General features: G+C 39.6%; 1 protein-coding gene across 1 annotated transcript in view; it reads right to left on the bottom strand.

The window, feature by feature from the left end:
• LOC107191040 (whirlin) overlaps nucleotides 1–26,364 on the bottom strand; it is a 108,871-nt gene that overhangs the window by 56,489 nt on the left and 26,018 nt on the right. The window contains exons 2-5 of the mRNA XM_015579986.1: nucleotides 18,350–18,706; nucleotides 17,406–17,755; nucleotides 10,506–10,517; nucleotides 1,202–1,332 (exon numbers count right to left, since the gene is read on the bottom strand). Coding sequence (XP_015435472.1) covers nucleotides 1,202–1,332; nucleotides 10,506–10,517; nucleotides 17,406–17,755; nucleotides 18,350–18,681 — 825 coding nt within the window. The 5' untranslated portion in view covers nucleotides 18,682–18,706. The remainder of the gene's footprint in view (nucleotides 1–1,201; nucleotides 1,333–10,505; nucleotides 10,518–17,405; nucleotides 17,756–18,349; nucleotides 18,707–26,364) is intronic.

Below are 26,364 nucleotides of genomic sequence, written 5' to 3'. Positions count from 1 at the left end.
TTTGTGGGAGAAGATGGGCTTTGGTATATGTTCAATTGTTTCGAAATCTCGAACTTCCGAGGAGTTTGTGGACTCCACAATCAAGGTCACGAGGGTCGATTATCTGTGATCTTGAGACCGCCGGGGACTATAGCAACTACCTTGAATTACGTGACTCGATATTAGCCGCTTCAACCGCCAGAATCGAGGAAGTCGGCTCTCTGTGGTTCAAGGTCACAGCCATTCTCCAGAAAATTATTAGTAAGTAATTGTGTCGTCATTGTTCATGACGTGGCCCTTTTAACGGATATACTTCAATCTTACCGAGCACACCAAATTGATGTTCATCGATCATTTAATAAAAGAGATTGCCTTTCAACCGAAAATCCAAAATACACCAAAAGCCAATTTTTCGTATAGAAACAAGGTGCAAAACTCTTTAAAGCTAATCCAAGCCAAGTGCTTGACGATAATCATACGCTGCAAAAAATTATTATTCTTATGCTATAAAAGTTTACATTTTGATAAACTAATTTACAGGTAAAAAGTTACAAGAGGCTGTAAATTCCCGAAAATTCTGATTTCTTTCAAACTTCGCAGGTTTATTGGGGCCCTTGATAGTAGCATCAAGCTATTTCTCATGTTTGCTCATATTTGGTTTTTCAAGATGGAACCACCCCTTAAATGTTATCGTGTATTCTCCTATTTTCCTATATATCTTGACAACTATACTAGATATCCAAAAACTGTTGCAATGAAAATTCAACGGAATCTTACTCGCTGGAAAACTGTGCAATAAATTCGTTAAAAATTTATTCTTTGAATAAACAAATAAATTGTTAACAATCTCTTTACATTTGCTATATAGAGCACAAGAAGCCTCTAAATTTTCATCCCAACAATATTTTCTATATCTACTACAGTTTCCAGGATACACAGGAAAATACGAAACGAAAGATTACCCGTTTAAGGGATGTTTTCACTCTAAAGACACAAATATCAACAAGAAGAAAAGTCCCGTAGGAACCTGTGGAGTTTCAAAAAAAGAAATCGGTATTTTCACGTAGCTACAGACATTTTCTTATAAGTAAAATGTCGTTACATATGTATCGTCAATGTTCTTTCGTCACGAACGTAAAACAGTCACATGAAAACGGAAATCAGTTCGATGTACGCGTGAGTGGTTCACGGGGTTTATGGAAAAGCGAAAGTTAAAACTCACTGTGAGCGCCTCCTCGTGGGTTACCGACCGGAATGGTGTGCCGTTCACCTCCAAGATGGTGTCTCCTGGCCTGAGTCCAGCGCGTTCGGCCACCGAACCCTCCTCCACCCTCGAAATGTAGACACCCACCCCTGGGAACAGTTCACAGACTTTCCATCAGGCCGGAAGCTGTCTGGCGACTGGTCCGCGAACGGCGACGACTGAAACCTTCCATCCAGGGCGGCGCTACTCAGGGGAGCCTTGTGTTAGCCCACTTCTAAACGTTTTTCCGATTTCTTCGATTGCTCTGGCTCGGGCACGTCGTTTTTACGTGTATAAAGGGTGAACCACGAATCGTGATCAGTAGAAATTACTCTGTTATTATCAGTCCGATCGAAAACGTTTTTATCAGGTATAGCATGGTTTCATTTTATGAGAGCTTTAACGTGATTATAACAAATTTTTGGTCAACTCTTTTTTTTTCATGATTTTCCAAGGTCACCTTCAATTTTCTTACAAGAATTCAACTAAAAATGAAGTAACACATGTTATGTTATGATACTTACCGAATTCGTCTTGAAATCCTCTAACAGATAGGAGTAACAAAATTATAGGTGTATTTGCAAAAAATTGAAGGTGATCTTGAAAAATCATAAAAAAGAGAGCTGACAAAAAATTTGCTATGATCACGTTAAAGCTCTGTTGAAACCATGTTATACCTGATAAAAACATTTTCGATCGGACTGCTAATAACAGAGTAATCTCTACTGATCAGGATTCGTGGTTCACCCTGTATACAGGGTGTCCCAAAATAGGTTCGACTCCCGGAAATGAAGGGTTCCTGGGACGATTTGAAACAATTTTTTACTTAGCAAAAATGATATCCGAGGCTTTGTTAACGAGATATTAACGAAAAACTCCGACCAATCGGAGCGCGAGTCTGCCGGTACTTGGCTATACGCTGTGATTGGTAGGCAACGCTATTGGTCGGGGTTTTTCGTGAATATCTCGTTAACAAAGCCTTGGATAACATTTTTGCTAAGGAAAAAGTTGTTTCAAATCATCCCAGGAACCGAAGCTATTTTAGGAAACTCTGTAGACACCTGACCGGACGACGCCGTTAAAACTGGGAGCCATTATTTCTTCAATCAGCACTATTATTTCTTTTTTCTGAACCCATCCTAATCTTTAAGTAATCGAAGTAAAATTCAATCTTCACATCTGCGTTTACTACTCACATTAAAAAAGATTTGGTATACCCCAGAGTGAAGTAACAAAACAACAACTGTATCGAAGTCTTCCAAGGAAACTACTATCGCAAGATTCTCAGCGTAAAAGTCAAAAGCAGCTTCGAACGAATAACAAGCGTCTTTTCTCAAAGATCCTCGAAAAGGTCCATCGGGAGCATTTCAATCCTGCGATCCAGGGGGAGTAAAAATCCGTATACCGTGGACCATTTTCGAGAGGCTCCATAAATCACCAGCCCGATGGAAATAGATCCATTAGAATGCAAGAAGGTGGCTGACTTTTCTCTCTTTCGCTCGGTCGTCGTCGCGAAGCTCCCATTTTTATCGGCGCCGTTCAGGCGTCATCGTTCGACGGCGACGCCATGGATGGAAACCGTTCTCTGTGTGTATATATGTGTACGTATATATGTTTGTGTGTATGTGTTCGACGAAATAAAAGGAAGTAAAAAAAGAGAGAAAAGACAGAAATTAAAACAAAAAGAGAGAATCGTGGAAAAGGAAAAATAACGTAGAGACGAGAAAGGACAGTAAAGGTACGTCTTCACGTGACAGTAAATCATGACTTTTACGGTCATGACTATTTTGCGGATGTTTATGTTAATTGACGATCTTCGACGCTAATGTAGAAAAAAGAAAATTGCACAGAAATTTCTTTTATACAGTGTCTGGTCAGAAATTGGGGCCATCCATAATTTTCCAAATTTTTCGCGGTAATCGTAGAATGAAAAGGTTAAAGGGTATTTTAATCCATTATTTTCGGATGGTTTTGCCAAATGTCCAGAATTTTCTTTTTTAAATCTATTGTGGTGGCAATAAACTCGCAAAAGTAAAAAATAACAAGACATTACATAATATACAAATTATTAATATGTATGTATGCAATATATATGTACGTACTTTAGTAGTTAATAAAAATTACCTTCTAGCCTTTTAATTCTGCGATTACTGCGGAAATTTTTGAAAATTATGGGTGGCTCTAATTTTTTGTCCAAGGACTGTAGACCACAGATTTTACATATGTTAACAATAATCCGTAAATAATATTAAATTTTATTAGAATCGTATAATCTATAATCTATAAATGCATAAACATCCGTCTAGTCGTGACATTAAATATTACGACCTTTTGTCGTCGTGTAAACTAGATTTCGCGTTGTCGTTACATTCTGTTTACATTGTCATACAACGACAACGAGTCATGACTTTCACTGTCTCGTGAGAACGTACCTTAAATGCGGATGCATACACGTGAGAAAAACAAAAACGAACTGCTCGAACAGAGATTAGGATCATCCTGGTGCCTGGGTGCGTGTTTGCTCGTGTGTCCCGCAAAGGGGGTGGGGGGAGGCATGCAATAAGACTTCTTGCTTTTTTTTTCTGCGGGAAACCTGGCCCGATATGATCGCGTGATTTGCATCGTGCTCGTGTGTGTGACCCGGTCACCGCTTAATTACAACCTAGTGGAGAAAACCTTCGAACTTGAGGCTGGAAGTGCTTTTCGTCGTTACTGGATTTCCTTCGAACTGGAAGAGGAAAATTATGTTTCACCACTTAGGATGCACAGTATTTTCCAGGTTTTCCTGGTGTTTTGAAAAAAAAAAAAGAACAAACTTGTCCAGGCAATTCCTCCGCTTTACAAATTATATTGGTAACACAGAATGAAAATTTGTGTGGAGGGTGTTGCGTCGTAATGGAGGCCACGATTTCTCGAACGTTTCTGATAATCTGACAGAAGAAAAAACGTCATGGCACAAAAGTTAGTCTATACTTGATCGCAGACAAATTGTAATATGAAAAAATTTTAAAAATAAACATTTCTTTCGATAAAAACTTAAGGTCACCTTCACGTTTATAAATAGCATAATATGTATATTGTAACTTTTGTATCTGGTATATTTACCTTAAATTGCTTTCGAAAAAAATCAGTTGCAGACTAACTTCTGTTCATGACGTTCTTTCTTCTGTCAGATAGAAAAATGATAATGTGTGATGCCATTTAGAAACGTTAAGGTAACTTTGATTTTTTATCGAAGAAAAAGGTTTGTTGATAATTTTTACTAGATGTTACACTTTGTTACCGATTGAGTATCGGCTACATATTGTTTATAACATTTTTTTTCGTCAGATTGTATCGGAAGTGTCCGAAAAGTCGTGGCGACTATTACTACGAACATCCTGTAAGTACATGAAACTTCATTCTGGAGACAATTGCATATAAAAATAACCGGCAGTACATTTTCCAATTGTACTTTTGTTCATCACTACGTGTACTTATATCACATTGAATTACCATTTTCCTTGTAGATACTATCAGATAGGGAACAATCTAGACACTCTATTTACAATAATTATAATAATTATCCATAGCATTTTTCAGAATTACTCCCAATTTCTATTTTACATATATGTTTTCCCGTACAGTTTATTTCTCTTAGAGTGCCTGAATTTTGAATGTGAATGACCAATCAATGGTCTGTCAACCTAAATTATAATAAACGAATGGAAAACAAATATTTTCTACCCAATATACATTACCTCAAACAAATTTTTTGCAATTTAAGTTAATGTAATTTTGTAAGGAACAATTTCTTCGTTTCGAAGGACTTTTTAAAAATTTTGCAGTATATAGTAGTCTACACTGATTTCCGCAGAAAAAGCCTCGCGATGCAACGTTCATTTCATTCGACGTCTTCGAGCTGGGGGCGATTAACGAAACGTCTCTGCGGGTGAAACATCCGTGTGACATTAATTAGGCGAACACCAATTGATTTCCCCGACGGGAACAATTGAATCCGAATTCCCGTGGACTCGTTACCAGCTTCCAAACGTCCACCTGGCCCGAGCCTCGGCTCGGATATTTCATTCGACGCGACAAAATTTCTTTTCGATTATACTTGAGCTGCCAAATATTGATCCTGGATCACCAATGCCTCTCCTCCCTCCCACCCTGAAAAAGTCATCCATGACAAAATGTCGCGGATGGACCAGAAGAACACGGGGCTATTATACTTGCTAAACCAGCGCCACCATGAATAGTTAATCCGCCAGATATTTGTTCCCGACACGAAACCAACGTAGTCGCTATTCACGCGACCCCCGCCGGGGTCCACCGGATGCAATCGATAAGCTTGCTCTCGGTCGCGGAAAAAAAGGCGTTTCACGCTCGGACAAGGCGGACGTCGAAACGAACGGGGTAGTCGGGGGTGGATAGGATCGAGGGGGAGGTTGGGATGTCTATTCGACCCCGGGAGTCCTGTAATTGATCTGCTTCCACGCCGACACGGGCCGGCCGGGAGGCAAGGATTAATCCGATAAAAGAGGATAAGACGAACAATGAGCTCGTTACTAGCGGGGGTCGGCACCCTCGACGAACTTGTCTCATCCGCAACCGGTTAATAAAGAGTCGCTGGCTCCCCGTGCGTGTCGAGCTCAGTTCGAGCACTGATTTTTTCTGCCTCTGCTTGGATTTAAATTTCAATTTTCCTTGTTTCAACTTGAATTTAAATTTTCCTCGTTTCAACTTGAATTTAAATTTTCCTCGTTTCAACTTGAATTTTAATTTTCCTTGTTTCAACTTGAATTTAAATTTTCCTCGTTTCAACTTGAATTTAAATTTTCCTTGTTCCAACTTGAATTTCGAGTTTCCTTTTTGAACTTAGATTTTGGTTTTCGTGGGAACCATTTTCTGCTCTGAATTTGGTAAATCCACGCTTGGTGTTTCGAGATGTCTGACAAATCGTAACTATCATGGGGAGTTGATTTTTTTTTTTGTTATTATTGAGTCAATGCAAAAATTAAAGTAAATTTATTAATGTGATTTAATTGTATAAATTCACTGAATAGTAATATTCCGAAAGTTTGTTTATTAGGATAAAATTTTCTATTGAAAATACATATGTTATAATAAAATTCTTACGTATTTTAAGGAATATGTTCCCCCGAGCATCAAGTGAGTACGATGGTAATTCAAAATATGTATATTTTCAAATGGCCGGAATGATATGTGATAGAGGACTTCTTTGAGATATTTTAATTCAGAGATTTTTTTTCTGTATTTTCTAGTGGTTATTGGAATTCAAGATGGTTGCCTTAAATGGGCTCCGTTTAAATGCCTTTAAATTCCACGATCCTGCCTCCTGCTCGCTAAGGACGTATGTTATGTAATGCAAATCAGGTGTGTGAATATATATGTGTGTGTGTGGAGACCGTGGTGTGTGCGATTCTTCTATACATTCATAAACTATGCGCATATGCATCATACATTGTCATGCAACGCAACGCCGGCGTGCTAAGCCTAGAGGAATCTCCTCGCGGTTTCCCATAATCGCGAGATCCTGACGATAAATCGTCGGAGGAACGAGAGAAAGGGTCACTTTTTTTGCTTCGCCAACACTCCCCTGGAATCTTCGCGATTTCCCCCATTCGAAAGATATTACAACCTGAGAATTCCCTCGTATTAGTCAAAATATAATTACAGATCGGAAATGAAGATTTATAAGAATTGGATAGCCACGAATCCTTTAGTTCTAATAATAATAAATGTCTTTTTCATTTGTGTGTCATTATGAGGGTTTAATTCTCTAATGATGATGGAAAGAAAATTACAGGTTCTTCTCTTATTAGTGATGATTAACCACAGAACGTGGGGGTGAGTTTACCCATTTTATTCGTATCATTAAAAAGACTTTATGGTAATTTGTATCTTTCAGTTTCACGTTTTCCTTATGTACAATTCTCAAGACTAAGGAATACAATCCCGGTAATTTCGGGATTTTTTAAAATTGTGTTTTACCTTATAAATAACTGGAAAATATAAAAATAAACAGAATAAATAAATATAGTTATTTAGTCGTGAGAAAGCATATAATTCTATTTAATATAATACCAACGACCTTTATACCGTCGAAACAAAAAATCTCCACGATGTTACGTTCTACATATTGCACCAGAGATACGATTGATACCGATTTTATTGGGATTGCCACAGCAGTAGATACTAGGACGACGTATTTTCCACGAGAAAATCATTCAACCATTTACGTGCTCCTCGTTAAAATATTCTGCTTGACTGTTTCAACAGAAACTGATCCCAAACATCCGAGCAATGGCATACACGATCGATCCCAAAACTTTTGCAAACTGCAACTAAAACAGCCATTTACCGAAAATGATTTTGCTCTTAATCATCAAATATTTCAAATATTTTTCTTCTAAACAGATGTAGATACTATACACAATAATTATAGAAACTCTGGAAGTTGCTCTGACGATTCTTCGTCGAGATGAAGGAAAGAACGATGATCAAAACTTTTAGCTTCATCGAGAGAACTATATGTTACCCCTTCGATCTACCACCCTCCATATCCAAGGATAAATACTCCACCTAACCCAAACCTTTGCCCGTGCATTTAGTAGCGCATCTACTATCCTGCTACATATTACAAGGATGCTTCGAGAGACCCAGCTCCCCTAACGTGAGACGACATCATGAGACCTCGATGTAAACATCACCGTGTATGGCCTGTTTAACAGGGAGTCGAGAGGGCCCATTCTCCGACGACGTTTCGAGGCTAATCTGTCCTTATCACGGGCATTCGTGCAAGGAGCCCTGTAATACCGAGGGGGGAAAAAAGCGAGCAAGACACACCGGCCCGGCGACAGCTGGGATCTGGTCCGGAGAAATCGTCGACTCGTTTCACCAAGGTGGAGGTCGAGGTGGGAGGGAACGGATTGAACGTATCGAAAACGACGATCGAGCTCTGTAATCTCCGAGGGGAGATCATCAGCCTGCGAGGTCAGCCCGGCCACCTGTTCCAACTTTTAACGAGCGACCGAATGTAATTCCATCGAGTCGATTTATCGTCTCGCGGGCGGGGCAATGGGGGTGGGAAAAAATTTTCCGATAAACCCTCATCGTTCCCCGTGATTCCCACGGAAAATATTTAAACGCACCTCCAGCGGATAATATCGCGGCGTAGGTCCGTGGAAAATAATTTCGAACCCGTATTCGTGCGTCGAGGAGGCGGGGCATAATGGTGGAAATGACGGACTGCGATCGATTAACGTTATGGGGCGGTAAAAGTTACAAATTAATTGGAACCTAATGGGTTCTACCGTCTGTAAGTGGAGCGATAGTGGTTTGTTCACAGTAGTGTCTCTATAGATGAGACTTATAAAAAACTGTTTAATAAACTGCTTTATGAAGAAATGTCGAGCATTTAATAAGTTATCTGGATAAAAATTGAAAAACCAACATAATTAATCTATGTAACCTTGAGATTATTAAAGTTAACAGAATTATCTGTTTCACTCGTTTGTACCCATTTTAAATGTTTCAATGGTCGAGATTATAAATTCTAATGAATCTTTTTGTAAGATTAACCGTTTCAACGGGTTTGCTCTCTGAATGAAAGAAAAAACCTTGCTGTTACTGTGCTCGTCGGTGATATTCCTTTCTCTCACGCTCCTCGCCGCCCCCTCTAGTCCCATGCCCGGCCGATCTGCGCATAACACTTTCATGCGACATCGATCGTTACTCTGTGTGTGCGTGTGGTATGTATATGTGTGTAGTACGTGTGTATGAGGATATTCGAAAACCAACGGGGAGATTGGAACGACCACGAAATTCGAACGATGTACGGGAGAACTGCCGGTCTGAAACGGCCCCCCTCGTAAAGCTGGTCCAATGTCTTCCCGATATTATTTCCTGTGGATCTTGGATCCTCTGTGCACCGAATATGAGACCTCTGTAGTCAAGTTTATAGATCGTATATCATACATCGATACAACCGTTTTAGAATTTCTAGACGTAATTTGGACGTTAAGACTGTTAATTCAAAATAACTCCGTTTCGAAATAATTCCTTCGATCATACTTATTTCTGGATAACGATTTAACCCCCGGAAGACGGACGATTTTGACCAACGTGCTGAGAGCAGTAGCTGGGTCCATTCTAACCCTTACTCAGATTCTTCTTTGGATGTATTTTTCGAATATATTTTTCTGAGATACAATTGTTACCTCACTGAATCAAATATGGAACAGTTTTAACCTGAAGTTAGTCTCTATGACCCAAAGTTTAGGGTCTTTTTAACCTGGGTCCGTTTTGACTCCTGCACAGATTTTTCTCTAGATGTACTTTTCGAATATATTTCTCTGAGGTACAATTATTACCTCACTGAATCAAATATGGAACAGCTTTAATCTGAAGTTAGTCTCCATGATCCAAAGTTTAGGGTTTTCTTAATCTGGTCCGATTTTGAACCTTATTCAGATTTTTTAACCTACAACCTAAATAGTTAAGTGAATCCCTTGGAAACCTGGGTCAGAATAGACGCAGAGACCGCCGTCTGGGTGGTTAAAATGTACGATAAATTCTCCATTTCACTGCTGAATTTGTTTTCTTGTCAGTTCAAATGGGGAACCAATGGCCATTCGCGGAATCGTTTCGAATCGTTTCGCGCGATACGCTCGAACGAGGCTCTCGATTAAACGAACCTGTCGCCTCCGAATGACCACTCGCGAGGCGTGCACGGATCACCGTTACGAAATCCGCTCAGCTCCATTGATGGACATGAATCATATCGATTAACGATATAAATCACCGCGGCTTTTCGCGGAATATTCGCGAGTCACCGGAACAAAAGCAGAAACGTCCTTGATCCTCTTTGCTCAAGTCAACCGATTTAAATTAATAGTCATTAATTACGGTAGTCACCCGTAATTAAGATAAAACATTTGGATCTGTACTATAATGTAACATATAGAAATATATAATTTTACATAACAGAGACATATTTTTCTTGTTTTTTTTTTTTTTGACTGAACTGAAATTAGAGATGATTCAAAAAATTCTCGATTATATTTTTCCGAAATAAAATTGTTATTAAATGCTTCTCGAATATAAGGGAGGCCATTTTGGTCCCAGTTTCCGATCGTTTGTCCAATCTTCCGTCGGTTTTCTTTACGTATGCTATCTTTCTCTCGCTCTCTCTCCCAATCTCTCTCTCTCTCTTTCTCTCCCTTTACGTATCTTACATTCTCTCTGCCTTTTTCGCTTCGTACGGTTGATGAGTTACCTGACTGCGCTTCTGGTACAGCGAAACAGAAAACAAGAAAGACACACCGCCAGTTGGCTTATTTCGAGTATCGGCCTGTCCGAAACGACGCGAGGCACCCCTTTGGAAAGGTGGAGAGGGGAGGGGGAAACTGGGCGAACGTTTCCTCGAAGATAACCGATCGATCATCCGTGCGTGACGATCGCTTGTCCTACTTCCGGACACGTTTGAACGGTTCCACAAACGAAAACGTGTCCCCTTACGGGCTACACTTTGTACCTCGATTCTCCAATGTCCGTCGAACACTGCTATTACTTTTCAAATATTCTCAATAACCTTCCTTGGAACTCTATAGTCGAAAAAAGAAATTCAACCCTTTCAGACCTGGTGGTCACATTTGTGTACCATGAAGTTTCTTATCATTTTTCACAAAGGTACAGTGTGTTGCAGATCCATATTTTTCTTATAGATTTGAATTTTTTATTACCGAATTCGGAATTGAATAATAAACCCTTTTTTTTTGTTAACTAAAAAAAGTTTTTTAACAAAATATGATCTAAACCATCTACTGAGTTGAAATGTGCAATCAAATATTTTTTTACGCTTAAAAGAAAATTTATGTCTGAAAGGGTTAAGAAAAAGGATCCAAGGAAATTTTGCGACCACCAATAGTTACCCTCTTTTCCATATTAATATTCATATTTGTCATCAATTGTAAGGTGAAAGTTTTGTAAATGGAGCTTCGAAGGTATAAAAAAGCATTTGTCAGTCATCGTAGTAATCTATCATAGTTCATATGAGATTGCAATTTGATTTATACATGATTATGAGTTTTTTTTCTTTCCATTTCACAGAACCTTGTGATTTTGATTACCTATCAATTTGCTTTAAAACCTCGCGTAACGACAATAAAATCTTTCTAAATGCTTCCAATTGAAGCACTTCTTCTGTGCCAATAGCTTCCACTACCATCGAGTCAGTTATCAAGCAATAATTCCAATTTCACAAATTTTCAATGGAATCGTCGATAACAATTCGAATGAGTATCACGACGATAATTGCAATATTTTCGAGGAAACGCTCGGGAGCGCCTGTAGCGCGTCGTTTCACGCAGACGCGTTTTCCGTTTAGTGAACACACGTCTCCTGCGCAGGATCCACGAGGAACGGTGACCAATACGACGACGATTCGAGCGTGTTTTTCCACGTATAAATGTCCACGGTTCCGAGATCCTCGACGGGGACGAAGCGTGGAGGCGAGAAAGATCGTTAAGGCGGACTCAGACGGCGCGTGGCTCGGCAATCCTGCCCCCTCCTCGGTAAACAGTCACTAGACTATCGGATATTATGCATTCATACCGTACACAATGTTGTAAACTTCGCTATAGTTAACAAGCTTAGTCGAATTTAACGAAATTTCCATTTCATTTGAATCTCGATAGAATACTGGATAAAGTACACAAACAATCGGTTCGATTCCAGTTTCTGTAAATTATTCATATTTATCATCTATATTTATTTGCATAAATATTCCTAGTCTAGTGGTGACGAGAAACGGGATTAAAAAATCGAAAACAAATTTTTCCTTTTGTTGCTAGTTGAGCCGTTCATTTACCAAAGTGATTGATTCTACAAAATTTCGTTTTAAATATGAAAAGTCAAGCATCGTTCAAGTACTTTCGCGCGAAAGTTTGAAAATGTCAATAACAGTGTTAGTCATTTTGGCCTGTGAACGATTCTAGTTACCGATTAAGGGACAGGCTCGCCGAGCCACGCGACGTCTGAGCCCCCCTTTAACTCGTGCATGCGAGCCAAGAACCAGGGACTTCTACCGAAACGTAAAATACCGGTATTACATCGTTATTATCGGTTGTACCTTAGCCCTATATAACTCTATATAAACCCTACCCTTATGGAAACCGACAAAATACCGGTTTTTATTTTGGTTTTCGGTAATATATCGGTTTCGGTATAGCTTTGATGGCATAATACCGGTTTTTATTTTGGTTTTCGATAATATATCGGTTTCGGTATAACTTTAATGGCATAATACCGGTTTTTATTTTGGTTTTCCGTAATATATCGGTTTCGGTATAGCTTTGAGGGCATAATACCGGTTTCTATTTTGGTTTTCGGTAATATATCGGTTTCAGTGTAGCTTTAATGGCATAATACCGGTTTTTATTTTGGTTTTCGGTAATATATCGGTTTCGGTATAGCTTTGATGGCATAATACCGACATCAAAATCATACCGGTTAAAGTCCCTGGCTACAACGCCGTGATCAAGCGTGAATTTCCACGAGGCTCGAAACCGTGAAACTGGACCCGGAGAATGGCGACGGGGATGCTGTCTGGTATCCGCGGAAAGTGGATCCTGAACGGGGACATTTTTATTTATCGTTGCTCGCCCGCGGAGAACTTCTCTGGAGAAACCGTCACCCCCAATCAAACTCTCGAACGTTTTGTTCGAGGGTTTTGTAATGTTCTTTGAATGGAGTTTCAGACGCTACTTTCGCCTGTCACGAACTTTTACCGGTTACTGTCTGGTAGGTTTCTTCTTTTTATCTTTTGTCTTATTGTAACGACATTGGATTTTATAACAAATGATTGTTAGTATTTCCAACCTGTTCTGATTCATTATTTTTTCTTGGGGTTTTCATGTACAGGTAATTACCATCCCTTGAAATGAGCCGTTCATTTGGTAATGTTATTAACTCCACAGAATGTATATTTAAAATTTATTGTGGATATAAATAGTTTACCATCAATCAGGTGCTTTGTCATTGAAATTAAAAAAAAAAAAACATTGTTTAAATGGAGTTAATCACTTTGACTTTTGAACGGTTTAAATATTGAAACGTGTATCTGAAACACCCTGTATAGGTAGATGAAACTTTGTTAGGTGTACCAATGAGTAATCCACTATTTTATGTTACTGAATACTATATTCATTTTTTCAGGAGGTCAGAAATGCGGGTTATTAATATTTGTTCTTTGTGCTGGATATTCTACGCCTTTTGCGTTCAATAAGAGCACGGAAAAATATCAATTTTACTGTATATCATGTTTGATCTCATTTTAACTAGAAAAATCTCGCCAATATTTTCGTAAAATTTCGTATTAACAAAAAACCAGAAATAAAAAAATTTCGTCACAACATTATTGTTCTCGCTTATCAAACCATTTGCGAGCATTTATCGAGAATTTACTGTAGTGGATAACTCATTGCTACACCTTGGTGTGCATAAATTCTGACCGAGTCATCTTTGTTACAGACATTACAGAAATTGGAAAAGTTAAAGAATTAATTCAAACTTCAATAACCAGTAACATATACTCTGTTCTTTTGTTTTTGGTTTCTTTCAAGAAACAGATCAATAGGTTTCCACGAAAGCGGCAACATTTCCGATTAAATCGGTACGTACACCGAATCACCGTCCCTCGACCAATTTATCCACCGACTTCCCCTTCAATATTGACTCGACAAAACAAACTTGCGTCATCCCACCGCGGCACTGTGTTTCACGTGAATTTGCATAGGGATATTAAACAGATCCTTGATATGTATTCGAACGAAAAACCAGAAGCTAAAGCTGTTCCTTTCACTCGTCGATTTCGAACTGTTTGAACGTACCTGGAGTTAATCGATATTCAATGCTATTATATTTAAACTCCACTTGTTTATATTGCTGATATTCAGTGCAATATAGAAATTTTTCATTTCAACTATTGACTCTTGATAATTACCCGTTTCCTAGACCTGGCCGCTTTCAGAACCCCATATACGGGTAATTATCGCGAGTCTACTGTACTGGAAACATTTCCCTTGTGATTTTGAAAATTTCCCTAATAATATCAATTCGATCGTGCAAGATGGACCTGAATCGTCGTTTTTCGTCGCGATCTTTGCCCATACAGAAGGTTGAACACGCAGTGCAATTACGCTTCCCCCCCTGTTTAATCCGTTTCCAGCGGCCGGTGGAATAAAAAAAAAAATATATATATATATATACGCGCGACGGCTGCTGGCAATTAGAAGCGCGTCATTAAACGCGCGGCGTCGTCGAATCGCCGGTCAATTAGCTGGTATCGCTAATTACCCTGGCAAACTACCCCCTCCCCTCGCCCCTCCATTGTAAATACACGGGGAGCGAACAGGTTCAGCGAACTGTTCGCGCCTATACACCCCTGTCCATTTCTCTCTCTCCCATGCTTTTTGCTAATCAACGACAGAATCGTGCCTGGGTTCGAGGGGATTTAATTGTGACCCCTGAAATACAATTTGCCAGCGATTCAGTGCAATTTGCGGCTCGATACGGAGGGCCCTAATCCCGTCCACGGGACGGGGAGAACCGTGTTTCTGGGTCTCTCTCTCAGAGGGGCGTTGATCAGCGTTCCCGAGTGAATCGAACGATCTGTGTGGAAACTTCGGGTATTAATTTTTTGTAAGATAAAATTGTGGGTAGATTATAAAGAAAGCTTTAACCCTTTCAGACTGTAGGATTCCATCTGGAATGAAGTTATGCAGCATTTATTAATTAGACTGCGGATGTTTGCGGAAAATCAAAATTTTAGGCATTTATTTTTGAACTTCAAAATTTAATAGAAATTTACTTCCTGCACTAGATGGCGCATTATTAAGTTTAATTTTATTATATGTATTGTGGTAAAACGAACTTTTCTTTTGCTTGCAAGAAATAATTCAGGTCGGAAAGGGTTAATGTACTGTAGCAGGGCTTTGCTTTCTATTGTCACTAGTAAAACTATTTACTTTCAGGTAAGTAACTCTGTACAAGTATCATTTTTGAAAACTTGTCCAGAAAAGTTTGTATTTCTGTGAATATTTGATGCCTAGTGATTTATTAAAAGTACCTTATTTTGGGATTAGATATCATAAAACTGTTCTATACCGTATGCTTCATTGCATTCGTTTCATGCACGTCATTGTATCTGTCACTATTACTTTTTATATTTTATCGTTTTCCTTCTTTTGCGTTCAATGCATACCATAGTAAATTTAACCAAAGATGTACTATCGTTCACCTTTCATACGTATCAAGAATTTCCCTTGAAAAGTAACTACAAATAGACACTGCACAATTGTTCGTCATTTTTTTGCCTGTTGTGTAAAACCTACCAGATTTCCTTTTCATACGCTCTCGTGTGAAACCTATTGATCCTCAGAATAAATTCGGTGTTAAACCGTTTAACTGTAAAATGAGATTCGTACTGCCTGTAGCTAGCACGAACACATTGAATTCCTATCTCCGGTTCGAATGCACTCCTCGTTGTCCGATTCGAGTTTCCGCGTTTTCCAGAGAAATTCAACGCAGTCCAATCAACATCGACGAAAAAAACGAAGCAAAAAAAAAAAAGAACGGGTAGGGAATACGCGCGGGGGAGTTTCAATTATTTCCCTTTCATCATCGTACCGCGAGTGGGGCCGCGGGATAAACGCGAAACAAACCGTGAAATTCCGTTCGCGGCAAGAGGAACACGACAAGAGGTGGAGAAAATCGAGCCGAAACGCGATCTTTCATCCGTCTGCGGGACGAACCGTACAGCTGGAATGGAAATGATGCTTAATGATTCGCGATACAGACATGTTTTTTCTCCCGCCATTCCCCTGATTTCCCCGTTCTCGTACTCGCGACTGGTTCAGATTTTTCTGAACGTGTAATTTCGTTCGTTTCTACTCGAATTACTTTTTTTTTTCTTTCTTAACAAGGCAATGTCTGGCAAAAAGAATCGATAATAAAATTGAATTGTTCCTTTTAGACGAAGTCTATCCATTAATTGAAGTTTCAAGTGAAATGTCTTTCGATAAATCGATGATTGTAACGGGATGAAAAGTTTTAATGATGGTAACTTAATTTTTTTTTATTAGTGCGATTATTTTAGTTTGTTCGCGAGAACGAGAACACTGGAAATCAGGGGCCACGCGGCAGCTGTGCTGAAGCACAGAAAGCACAGGGTGATCGGTGACACGATTGCCAGCGAAAAGAAGTGAACCTGATAGAAACACTATAGAAAGGATCGCAGTGGTCTACGCGACGCTAAGACGTCGGTTGCGATTGTTAGAATTTATCAAACGCTTCACCCCACATGACTGCTAGAATTATATGTTCAAATTGGATATAGTTTATAAGTTTAATCCACTACTAACACATTTAGAAAAATCATTATGTCAAACAATATAAAATAAGAATATAAATAATGTCAGAAATAGAACAACGAAATATTGAAAATTCCCCCTCTATAAAAATGAGTTCCATTCCACGAAAGTATTCACTTCGAAATTCAACCAGAAAAAGTCACTAGCAAAACAATTTACAGTAAGAATCAAAAGTGAGTGTACACTTCACAATTACGGAATCTATTCATACTTATTCTCTCAATTCCAACCAAAAAACCTAAACCCAAGAAAGTAAAAAGTTAAAGAATCATCCCTCAGAAAATTTCTCTGTAAAAACCTCAGCAATCTCTCTACCATTCGCAAAATCCAAATTCATCCGAGTTCCAACCAAAAAACCTAAACCCAACAAGTAAAAAGTAAAACAAAATTCTCCCTCAGAAAATTTCTCTGTAAAAACCTCAGCAATCTCTACCATTCGCAAAATCCAAATTCATCCCAATTCCGACCAAAAAACTTAAACCCACCAAGTAAAAAGTAAAAAAAAATCCTCCCTCAGAAAATTTCTCTGTAAAAACCTCAGCAATCGCTACCATTCGCAAAATCCAAATTCATCCTATCAATCATAGAAGTATCCCCCGAAAGACTCCCTATAAATTACCAAAAATCGAGACAACAATATGCTATAGAGCATTCATCCAGCGTTCTCTAACAATCGCAACCGATCACCGCGACCCGCGAACAGCGAACAAAAACGTGAAATGAAATTCCCAGACGTCGGGAGATACCTCGTTCTTGAGGCGCGAAGTACGGCGACGGGGGTAGCCTGAAGGTACTTCGGATCTCACCTGCGTCCTTGCCACCCTTCACGCAGATCCCAAAGCCATGGTGAGAGTCCGGCGGATCTCTCGTCATGGTCACTGTCCTTACGGTGAGCTCCTGCAGGCTGAGCGGCTGCGTGCTCGGCGAGGTCGGCGGATTCGGCTGAGTGGACTGCGACTGCTGCGACTGTTGGTGTTGGTGTTGCTGCTGCGACGACGAGGACGAGGAAGTACGAACCGCGGCGACGCTCGCGGGCGACGAGGCCGGTGTCCTCCGGTCGCCCTGGCGCCGTTCCGACACGCCGCTGCCGAAAAGTCTGCTTTTTGGATATGAAAAAAGAATTTTTTTTTTCAATTATTTTACTCCGTATAGAGGGTCGAGTCGTGTTTGCTGTATAAAGGGTAACACCAAAGGAAGACCGGGGTAGAATGTAATAGTTTCTGATTTTCATGAAATAAGAAAGTCTATATTTCAGCTAGAAATGTAATGTTAGTTTATACTAATAAGTTGGAGATTCAAGATCACTTCTATAGCGATGTAATCGTTTGATATTAATTGTTAAAAATATTATGACCGTGAAAATTAACCGAGCCGAATCGTTACTTATTGTCTCACCTTAGGGTAAAAAATAACACCGGGGTAAAGTTGTAAACAATTGTACAGAGCGTCGCGTGAACGATTTAGTGTCGCGAGATATTTCGTACATAGCATGAAAAACATTACGTTGCAAGATATGTATATATAAAGCATATCATGAGCGAAATCACGCGGCGAGATATCTCGTCCTCCGATGCGAAGGGGTTGAAATTCAAACTCTTCGTTCTCCCCGCCCTCGTTCAATTCGGAAAAATATCGTTACGCGCGGGAAATCGTGTCCAGGGTACCGTGGAAGGAAGGGTTAAAGGCGTACCTAAGCACCTGTTCCGGGGAAATGGCGCCGGTGCCCCCGGTGGTGTGCCCTCTGTGCCTGTACGGTGTGGTGTGCGACGAATGGTGATGAGGGGCGCTCGGTGGTCTCTCAACGATCGTGTAACTTGTGCCCGGAGGGCTGTAATATCCCCTGTGCTGACCGCCGCCATGGTGCCTGGTTGTCGGCTCTAAATCCTCCGCCTCGTAGCAACCAGCTCCGCCGCCGCCGCTCCTCAGGAAGTGGGAACCGCTGCGCAGGAAGTGAGACCCAGTGCCGCCGCCCCACTGCAGCTCCTGCAATTCCGAGCCGTAATCCTCCGTGCTGCTGGCCATGCCTCTGGGATCCGTTCTGTCAGACCTACGGGACGGACCAGAAACGGGACGGTCACACGTAATGGTATTTCGAGTCTGGCTTTCTGTGGCGATCGAATCAACGTCAACCCTTTTTGAAACTTGAACACTGCCCACCCTCTTTCCGAACTACCGACACATGGGAACTTGGGTAACACGATAATTCCGATTTTGTTTTGGAAACTTTGCGGGGTTTGAAGGGGGCTTTGATAGAAGTATCGGGAAATGTTTCTTTTTTGATACCTTTTGGGCCGTTTAGGTGAGAACTACCCTTAACTGGTAATTTTGGTTTTCCTAGTTTACTGTATATCGTGAAAACTATGGGAGATATAAAATAACTCGTGCAATGGAACTTTAATGGATTTTTGTGCTGTATGAAACTGTGAAATGAAATTGTTAACAATTTGTTTGTTTATTTGTTGATTTATCTAAAAAACTATTTTTTTACAATTTCGTTGCACTGATTTGTAGAGCATGAACTAGTTAGTAGCTATTAAACTTTTATTCAGATAATTTTTTCATATCTATTATAGTTTTTGAGATACACGGTAAAATAGGAAAACACACGTTAACCTTTTATGAATGCGTTCGCCATGAAGAACCAAAAAGTAGCAAAGAAATATTGCCAGATATTTCTGTATAGCTCCCCTGAAAATACCCTGATCTACTATTTTTTAAAAGATAGAGAATGAAAATTACGTACGATGCCTTATAATATGTAAGATCCTTTCAACAAATACTTCGTTAAACAATTTGCGGTTCTTCGAGTGTCAAGCTCGTGTGAAATCCTTCCCGCGCGCGCGGTTCGGCTCGTTCAAGTCTCCCGTTAAAGGGAGCAACTTCCGAGATTATGAAAATACAATTAACAGGTGTCGCTTGCCGGGGACGAATGGTTAATTATCAAAGCGTCTCGACGGAAGACGAAGGGATAGGGCGCGACCTGAATTTTCGAGAAGCCATCGATCTAGAATCTCATAAATTAGTCGGTGCTCTCGGGGAATCACGGGAGAGCGAGGCACCCGACGTCGCACGAATCCGATATTCACACACCCCTCTGTGACATTCAAATGGCGACTTCGCCCCGAGAATGTTCAATTCTCGGCCGAAGTAACGGATTAATTAAACATACGCTGGGGTTGGACGTCTTTGAACTTGAAATACGAACAGGCTTGCTGTGCAAGTTTAAGAAATATCAACAAAAAAAATGGTACCCCGTTTGTCTTTCTCTATTTCCTACTTTTTAATGTCTTCCTTTTTTCATCACCTTTCGTTCATGCCAGCTGAATCATTGATAGACCATAACAGAACATGTAAACTCTTATAGTGTATTTATATACATCGTATAATGTTTATAGGAATGAGAGTATCAGTTTTATGAACGAAATACGATGTGATAAGTCGACCACTTTTATAGAATAAGTCGAAATGATCGATATTACGATATGTTTAGTTGACAATAGAAAAATAATAACCGATTCCTTTGTCGATTTCTCAGCTTGGCATCACTGCTGTCAGTCAGTAACATAACCTACTAGCTATGACGTTACATGTATGTCCTAATAGATTTCAATCTAATTAATCGTTTTTCTGCCATCAAACCTGATGCATTCATGGACACAGCCAGTGTCCCTCCTTGCCCCCACCCCCTCCTTCCCCAGAGTTACAAAATTTTTGCGTACTATTTAATATTACAGTATAATTTGAAACACGACCAACAGCCTCTATTAACAAAACGCATACATTTTCAACAATTTATGACATTAAAAATAAAATAAAGTGTGTCTGACTACGTACAGCATTTTTCACTGTGGCAGTCGATGTGTTAATATTTTTGCCCCCTCCTGACTGATAACCTAGCTACGCCCATGGATGTATTGTGTTTATTGAAAAAGTTTCTCGTGATCTTGCGTAGATATTGAAAATATTAATGCACCAACGACCAGTGAAGTTTAGCCAAAACTACCTGTGCATCCAGCGACATGTCTAACTGATTCAAGATCACGTAAATATCCCCCGTTACAAAGCCAGTAATATTTAAATCTAAAAGGAATACCATTTCCTAAGAAATAATAAATAATGCCAATGCATTTACCATGAAAATGGGATTTTTCGTTGCCAATGAATAATGTGTTACACGGTGAAACGAATCGATTCGACGATTGTAGGACGGCGAACCTGCTACCGATCGATGAAACCGTGACACGCGTGCCGATTATATTCATCGATTCTTATTAACCGTGCGCGCGAACAATGAAATAATGAAATTCGTCGGGAGCTGGGAAATTTCCTTATCGCAACACGCTCGTCTGTCCACCGATAACATCTTCACGTGATGCCTAGTATGTAGCCGAGGCGATTTTCCGTGGCGTGGCGCTCGGCCCGCGATGTCATAATCCCCCCCGGCCGGAAACCGGCCATTATCGCCGGAAGAAATTTGAAAGTTCCCTTGTTCGCGCGTGGTATCAGACACCTCATGCAAACCCGCCCACATTCGCGCAGATTTACTCGCCCTACGGGGTTGAGCTTACACCTCCCACGCGAGCCATCCTTCTTCGCAGTGTTTATACGATAGAGGATCGAGGATTTACACAGATTCGAAACGATAGACGTTGATTTCAATGCACCAATTGTCGTGCAATGGAAAAGGAGGTGGATCTTCTGCGGAAAATTAACGATAATTGTGAGATTTTAATATTTCTAGTATTCGATCGCTGTGTTTATGTTTTGAGATGATTGTTAATGGAATTTTGAATGCTTTTGGTCCTGATTTTTGTTTCTAGGAATTTTTGTGTCTTATCTTCGCAGTGTTTACACGATAGAGAATCGAGGATTTCCACAGATTCGAAACGATAGACGTTGATTTCAATGCACCAATTGTCGTGCAATCGAAAAGGAAGTGGATCTTCTGCGGAAAATTAACGATAACTGTGAGATTTTAATATTTTTAGTATTCGATCGCTGTGTTTATGTTTTGAGATGATTGTTAATGGAATTTTAAATGCTTTTGGTCGTGATTTTTGTTTCCAGAATGTTTTTAGGAATTTTTGTGTCTTATTTGACATAATATATCTATATCATATTTTTGGGTAGAATATATATTTTGTTTATGTAGAATTATTGAATTTCGAATAACCTAAACTTTACTGGAGTATAATGCGGTGATAATAATGAGGTTATTAGACATTTATGCTTAATTCGGATTTCGGTGAAATGTGAATTTGCGTGAACGTTCGCGGATTTAGTGATATTAAATTTGTATTTTAGTTTCCTGGTATCTTCGAAGGAAACTGTACAAACTGTTTTCAGTAATGATAGTTATAATATTAATGCAACGACGAATACTATAGTATCATGTCTGGTAGAAACCAATACGTCAAAATTCATTTCTGTATTTCAATATGCCGTGCACGGTACGGCTTCATACATTATGAAATCCTGTCGTATTTCCATTGCATTTCATATGTCATGACGAAATTCGTTGTGGAGGATATCGAAACGGAATAATACTTCGGACATTATGGAATCAATACGCCCCGCGGAAAATAATATTTCATATTTATGTCGCCCAATATTAATGCTTCGCTGGACATTTACTTAAAAAAGAAAAAAAAAACACGTACATCGATGTCCACTTCAATAATTCTCAAACACTACATAAAAATGAAAAACTCTTGTATGTTAAACATTAAAATTTATCATTTTCTGTTGCATGTTATTTTGTAAAGTATTCGTCAAGATTCTAGTTTGTTTTTCAGGACAAACGTTACAAAAATAATTTCTTCTATGCTACGTTTGCTTCTGTCAGAACAGACTTTATCATCTCTCTTTGAGCCCATTAAGATAACGTGAAGGTTTCGATTAATTAGAACACATGTATATTCTGTCACAGTACCTAAATTTAATTTTTCTGGTTTCACGAAACCAGAAATTTAAATCATAGTAAAACGGCTTGTAAACGAAAAATTTTATTAAATAATCTGTCCAACCTTTGAAACACGGTTTACGTAAGAACGTGACGCTAACGTCGCCCACAAGGTACTAAATAGCGATTCAGCGGTTCACGAGACGGTAAACGTCTTAATAGCGTGTCTTCTCATGTTGTCTATTGTGACCGGTGTCCATTACGAAACGAGGTAAGGTTGAAGCTGGCTTAGCTTGTCCCTGCCAATAAAGACGAGCAAGGGGAAAATGTACATACGAGGTAAGACACCCCTTCCCGTCTTTGCTGCTCAAGAGGTCAAACCGAATAAGTTCACGATGTTAACAATTCGGGTACCCGTGGCGTAGAACACATCACGTGCCCCACAAACTACCACCATGAATTATTAACCTCTCCCTACATTGTTGTTCGCTGTGTACTGGTACCGATTCACTATTCAAAAGAAACGATTCCCACTAGATTCCACGGAAATTGAAGCCCAGAGCTGACGTAAAAACTGTAAAATAAACCGTGGAAACCTTTCCTACTGGACACAGAAATTTCAAAAGTATCGAGAACCGAGTGAAGAGAATTCTTTGAAATAATCATCGAACAAGGTTATTGTAATCGTGACTGGAGTTCTGGATGTTCGTGAAAGTTTATATTTTCATGGTCTTATTCGGAAGATTGTGGTAAATTTTAACATAGTTCTCTGTTTTTTTTTTTTTTTAATGTAAATCCAGAATGTATGCAATTTCAGGTATTCATAGAATAACTTTAGGAAGTTATATTATTTAGGAAACAAAGTTTTAGGAATTTCGAGAAAAATAACATCGCATTAAATTTTATACAAACTTTCCATTTCAAGTACGTTCTGTAAATCCATGCTAATCGTCTCTAACGAAATTGATGTACGTTCATCATTTACGTGCCCGTTAGCTCAAGCAACCTAAAAAGTATCCGTAAACCATCGTTACATTCCCATCAGCCGAACAATCTCGTTTCCTCCCTCAACAATCTCCGATATCTGGCCGTCCTGGCCCGATATTAAATACCTTCTATTATTAAACGACGGTGGGGGATATCGGTTCGTGACGGCGGAAAACATGATCATCGAGCGAATTTCGTCACATCGGCCCATAAATAACGGAATTGGGAACATTCAGGGTGGAGAGTAGGTAGGATCAGTGTGACAACCACTAATTCCTTCGTACTAGACCTAGTACTTCTTAAAAAATTTTACGATCTAGTACTTTTTTTCCTCCAGATAATAATTATAATAATAATAGTAACAACAACTATAACAGGGGCGTTAGACATATGAGACATATGATATATTTTTCTTCAGAAAAATATTAAACTCATACATCTAACTCCCCTCTTATAATTGTTCATTTTCGTTATAAGATTTCACTTTTTCTTCCACCCTGATCGCATACTCACGGAATTCAAGTGGCATTAGTCTACGAAAATACGATATATTCTTTCCTATCCAAACACTCCTCGCGCGTCGTCAGATCGTTACAACAAACTGGAGGAATTAAATATTTTTATACAAGTAACCACCTTTTAGTGATGTACAGCGTAATATCGGCCGGATTATATAAAAATTTTGCTTTACATTTAAAACTTAACACACAACAATGCAATTGCCAGGATATTTAAACAGTCGGATGTTTAAATAACAAGGTAATAACATCGTAAATTTCCATTTATACAATGAACGCAAGCAAATAGAAATTTGGTACTTTCTTTTCAAATTTACTATTGTTTTTCCCTTCGAGCCAGTGCGAATTATTTTCTCTCGATGGGATCGAGCGAGATCGAAGCGGTGTTAAGGGGCGGAATATTAATCCGCAGCGCGTACGGAAACGATTCGACGCGCGTACTCGATTTTCTAGACCAGCCGGCCGGCATTACCGGGCACACGGTGAGGTTCTAATAGCGTTAGGAAGCCTCCTGTTACCGCCGGAAGAAATTTCGGAGTCGTCCGGTTCGCGGTAAATGCACACTATGCAAACTCCTCCCCATTCCCACCCCCCTCCCACCCCTTTCGAACGCGGTGGCTTCGTCGGCGTATCGATCGCCGACCTCCGCCGAATCGACCGCCTCTATTTAATTCATACGAAAAGTAACGATCGGCCCGACAACGCCGTGGTTCTACGTTAAACGTCGCCTCCCCATCTCCCGTCGTGACGGAGGAAATTGGTCTGGAAGAGACAGAGTGCGTTTCTCGAGATAAAACGGTTCTGTAGCAGGAACTTTCGACGATTGTTATGCTGCCTTTGATTACGATTCTTTCGGGTGATTGGATGATTTTCGTATTGCTCCTGGTTTGATTCCAAAATTGCTCACATTATTCCCATACTGCTTGCTTGAGTTCGGACAGAACGACCTTAACACTAGAACTACCAACGATAAACGCATATTTGTTTCGATCGGTGGATGAAAAACTTTTGAAAATTTAGAAATTTAGATATTGACTGATTTCTTCACTTTCATATCGTAATAAAAGGTGCAAGAGATCTGAGAAAGTGTATTGTCATAACATTTTAATCGTCGTTGTAAGAGTGTATTGACAAGTCATATTGACTTGCTTGGTAGTTCTAGTGTTGAAGAAGGAGCTTCAGACGATTACGATGTCGCCTCTGACGATGATTTTTTTTTTTTTTTTTCGAGAATGAAATATTCCCATATTGCTCGTTGTAATTCCTATACAGAAGGAGCCTTTGACGACTCGATATCACCTTAGATAATGATTCTTGTTGTCAGTTGAACGATTGACAACATATTTCTTATGAGATTCCCATGCCGCTCGCGTGTTCTGTTACACGCCCCTCCACATGCCTCAGACTCTGCTGTCAGCTCGCCAAAGAACTCCTCGAACACGTCTTTGTCACGTGTCAAGGACATAATTGATTTGCAGATACAATACAAGCGATCGATCAAGGGAACAATAGGAAGATAAGAGAGAGAAGAAACAAGAATTCGTTACATGATACAGTAAATTCTCGATGAGTGTTCAAAGGTTCCTCGGCATTGAACATTGAAGATTTAATAAACTAACGGCTATATGCGGCTGAAATAAATATCGTTGGCTTTGGAACCCCAAGCACTATCACTGTGCTAAACCTCATTAAAAAGACAGTGTTACACCTGGACACCTCGCATTGTCAGTGCCTAGGAGCTTTCGAACACTTATCGAGGATTTCCTATATATCTTAAAACGACTCTAGACAAAGATTTCGTAAACTAAATCAGAATTTGCGTTGCAGAAATTACGTTGTTTCACTGAACGTAGAATTTGATGTTTATGTTTCATGTCATAAAGTATTTTTCGTAGTCGCTGCCTACGATCAGTATCTTGTTAAAAGGTCGTAAATCTTCATTACACAAGTGATTCCGTTATATCAAAAGGGACGTATTAAGTTAACATGCAACCAGCGAACATGACCGATGATTTTCATCGATAAAGTAGCCTCTGGCATGACCATTGTTCTCTGCTAATATTACCCACTCTCTTATCTGGAATATGTATTAAGCCTCTGATTCGTAATACCTGTACGTAATTACTGTCGCATGATTATCACTTGAAACTGCACTGGACACATTGCATCAAGGACACAACGAACTCGTCAAGGACACAACGAACTCAGAAACAACAAACTAATTACAGTAGCATAGTTAATACTCGAAATTACAAGGTACACGTTGCATCAAGGCCATAAGAAAATCGTTAAGGACAT

This window comes from Dufourea novaeangliae, unplaced genomic scaffold (genome assembly GCF_001272555.1).
Source record: "Dufourea novaeangliae isolate 0120121106 unplaced genomic scaffold, ASM127255v1 scaffold221, whole genome shotgun sequence".
Lineage (NCBI taxonomy): Eukaryota > Metazoa > Arthropoda > Insecta > Hymenoptera > Halictidae > Dufourea > Dufourea novaeangliae.
Note: the sequence above shows the minus strand (reverse complement) of the source record. Positions and strands in the feature narration are given on the sequence as shown.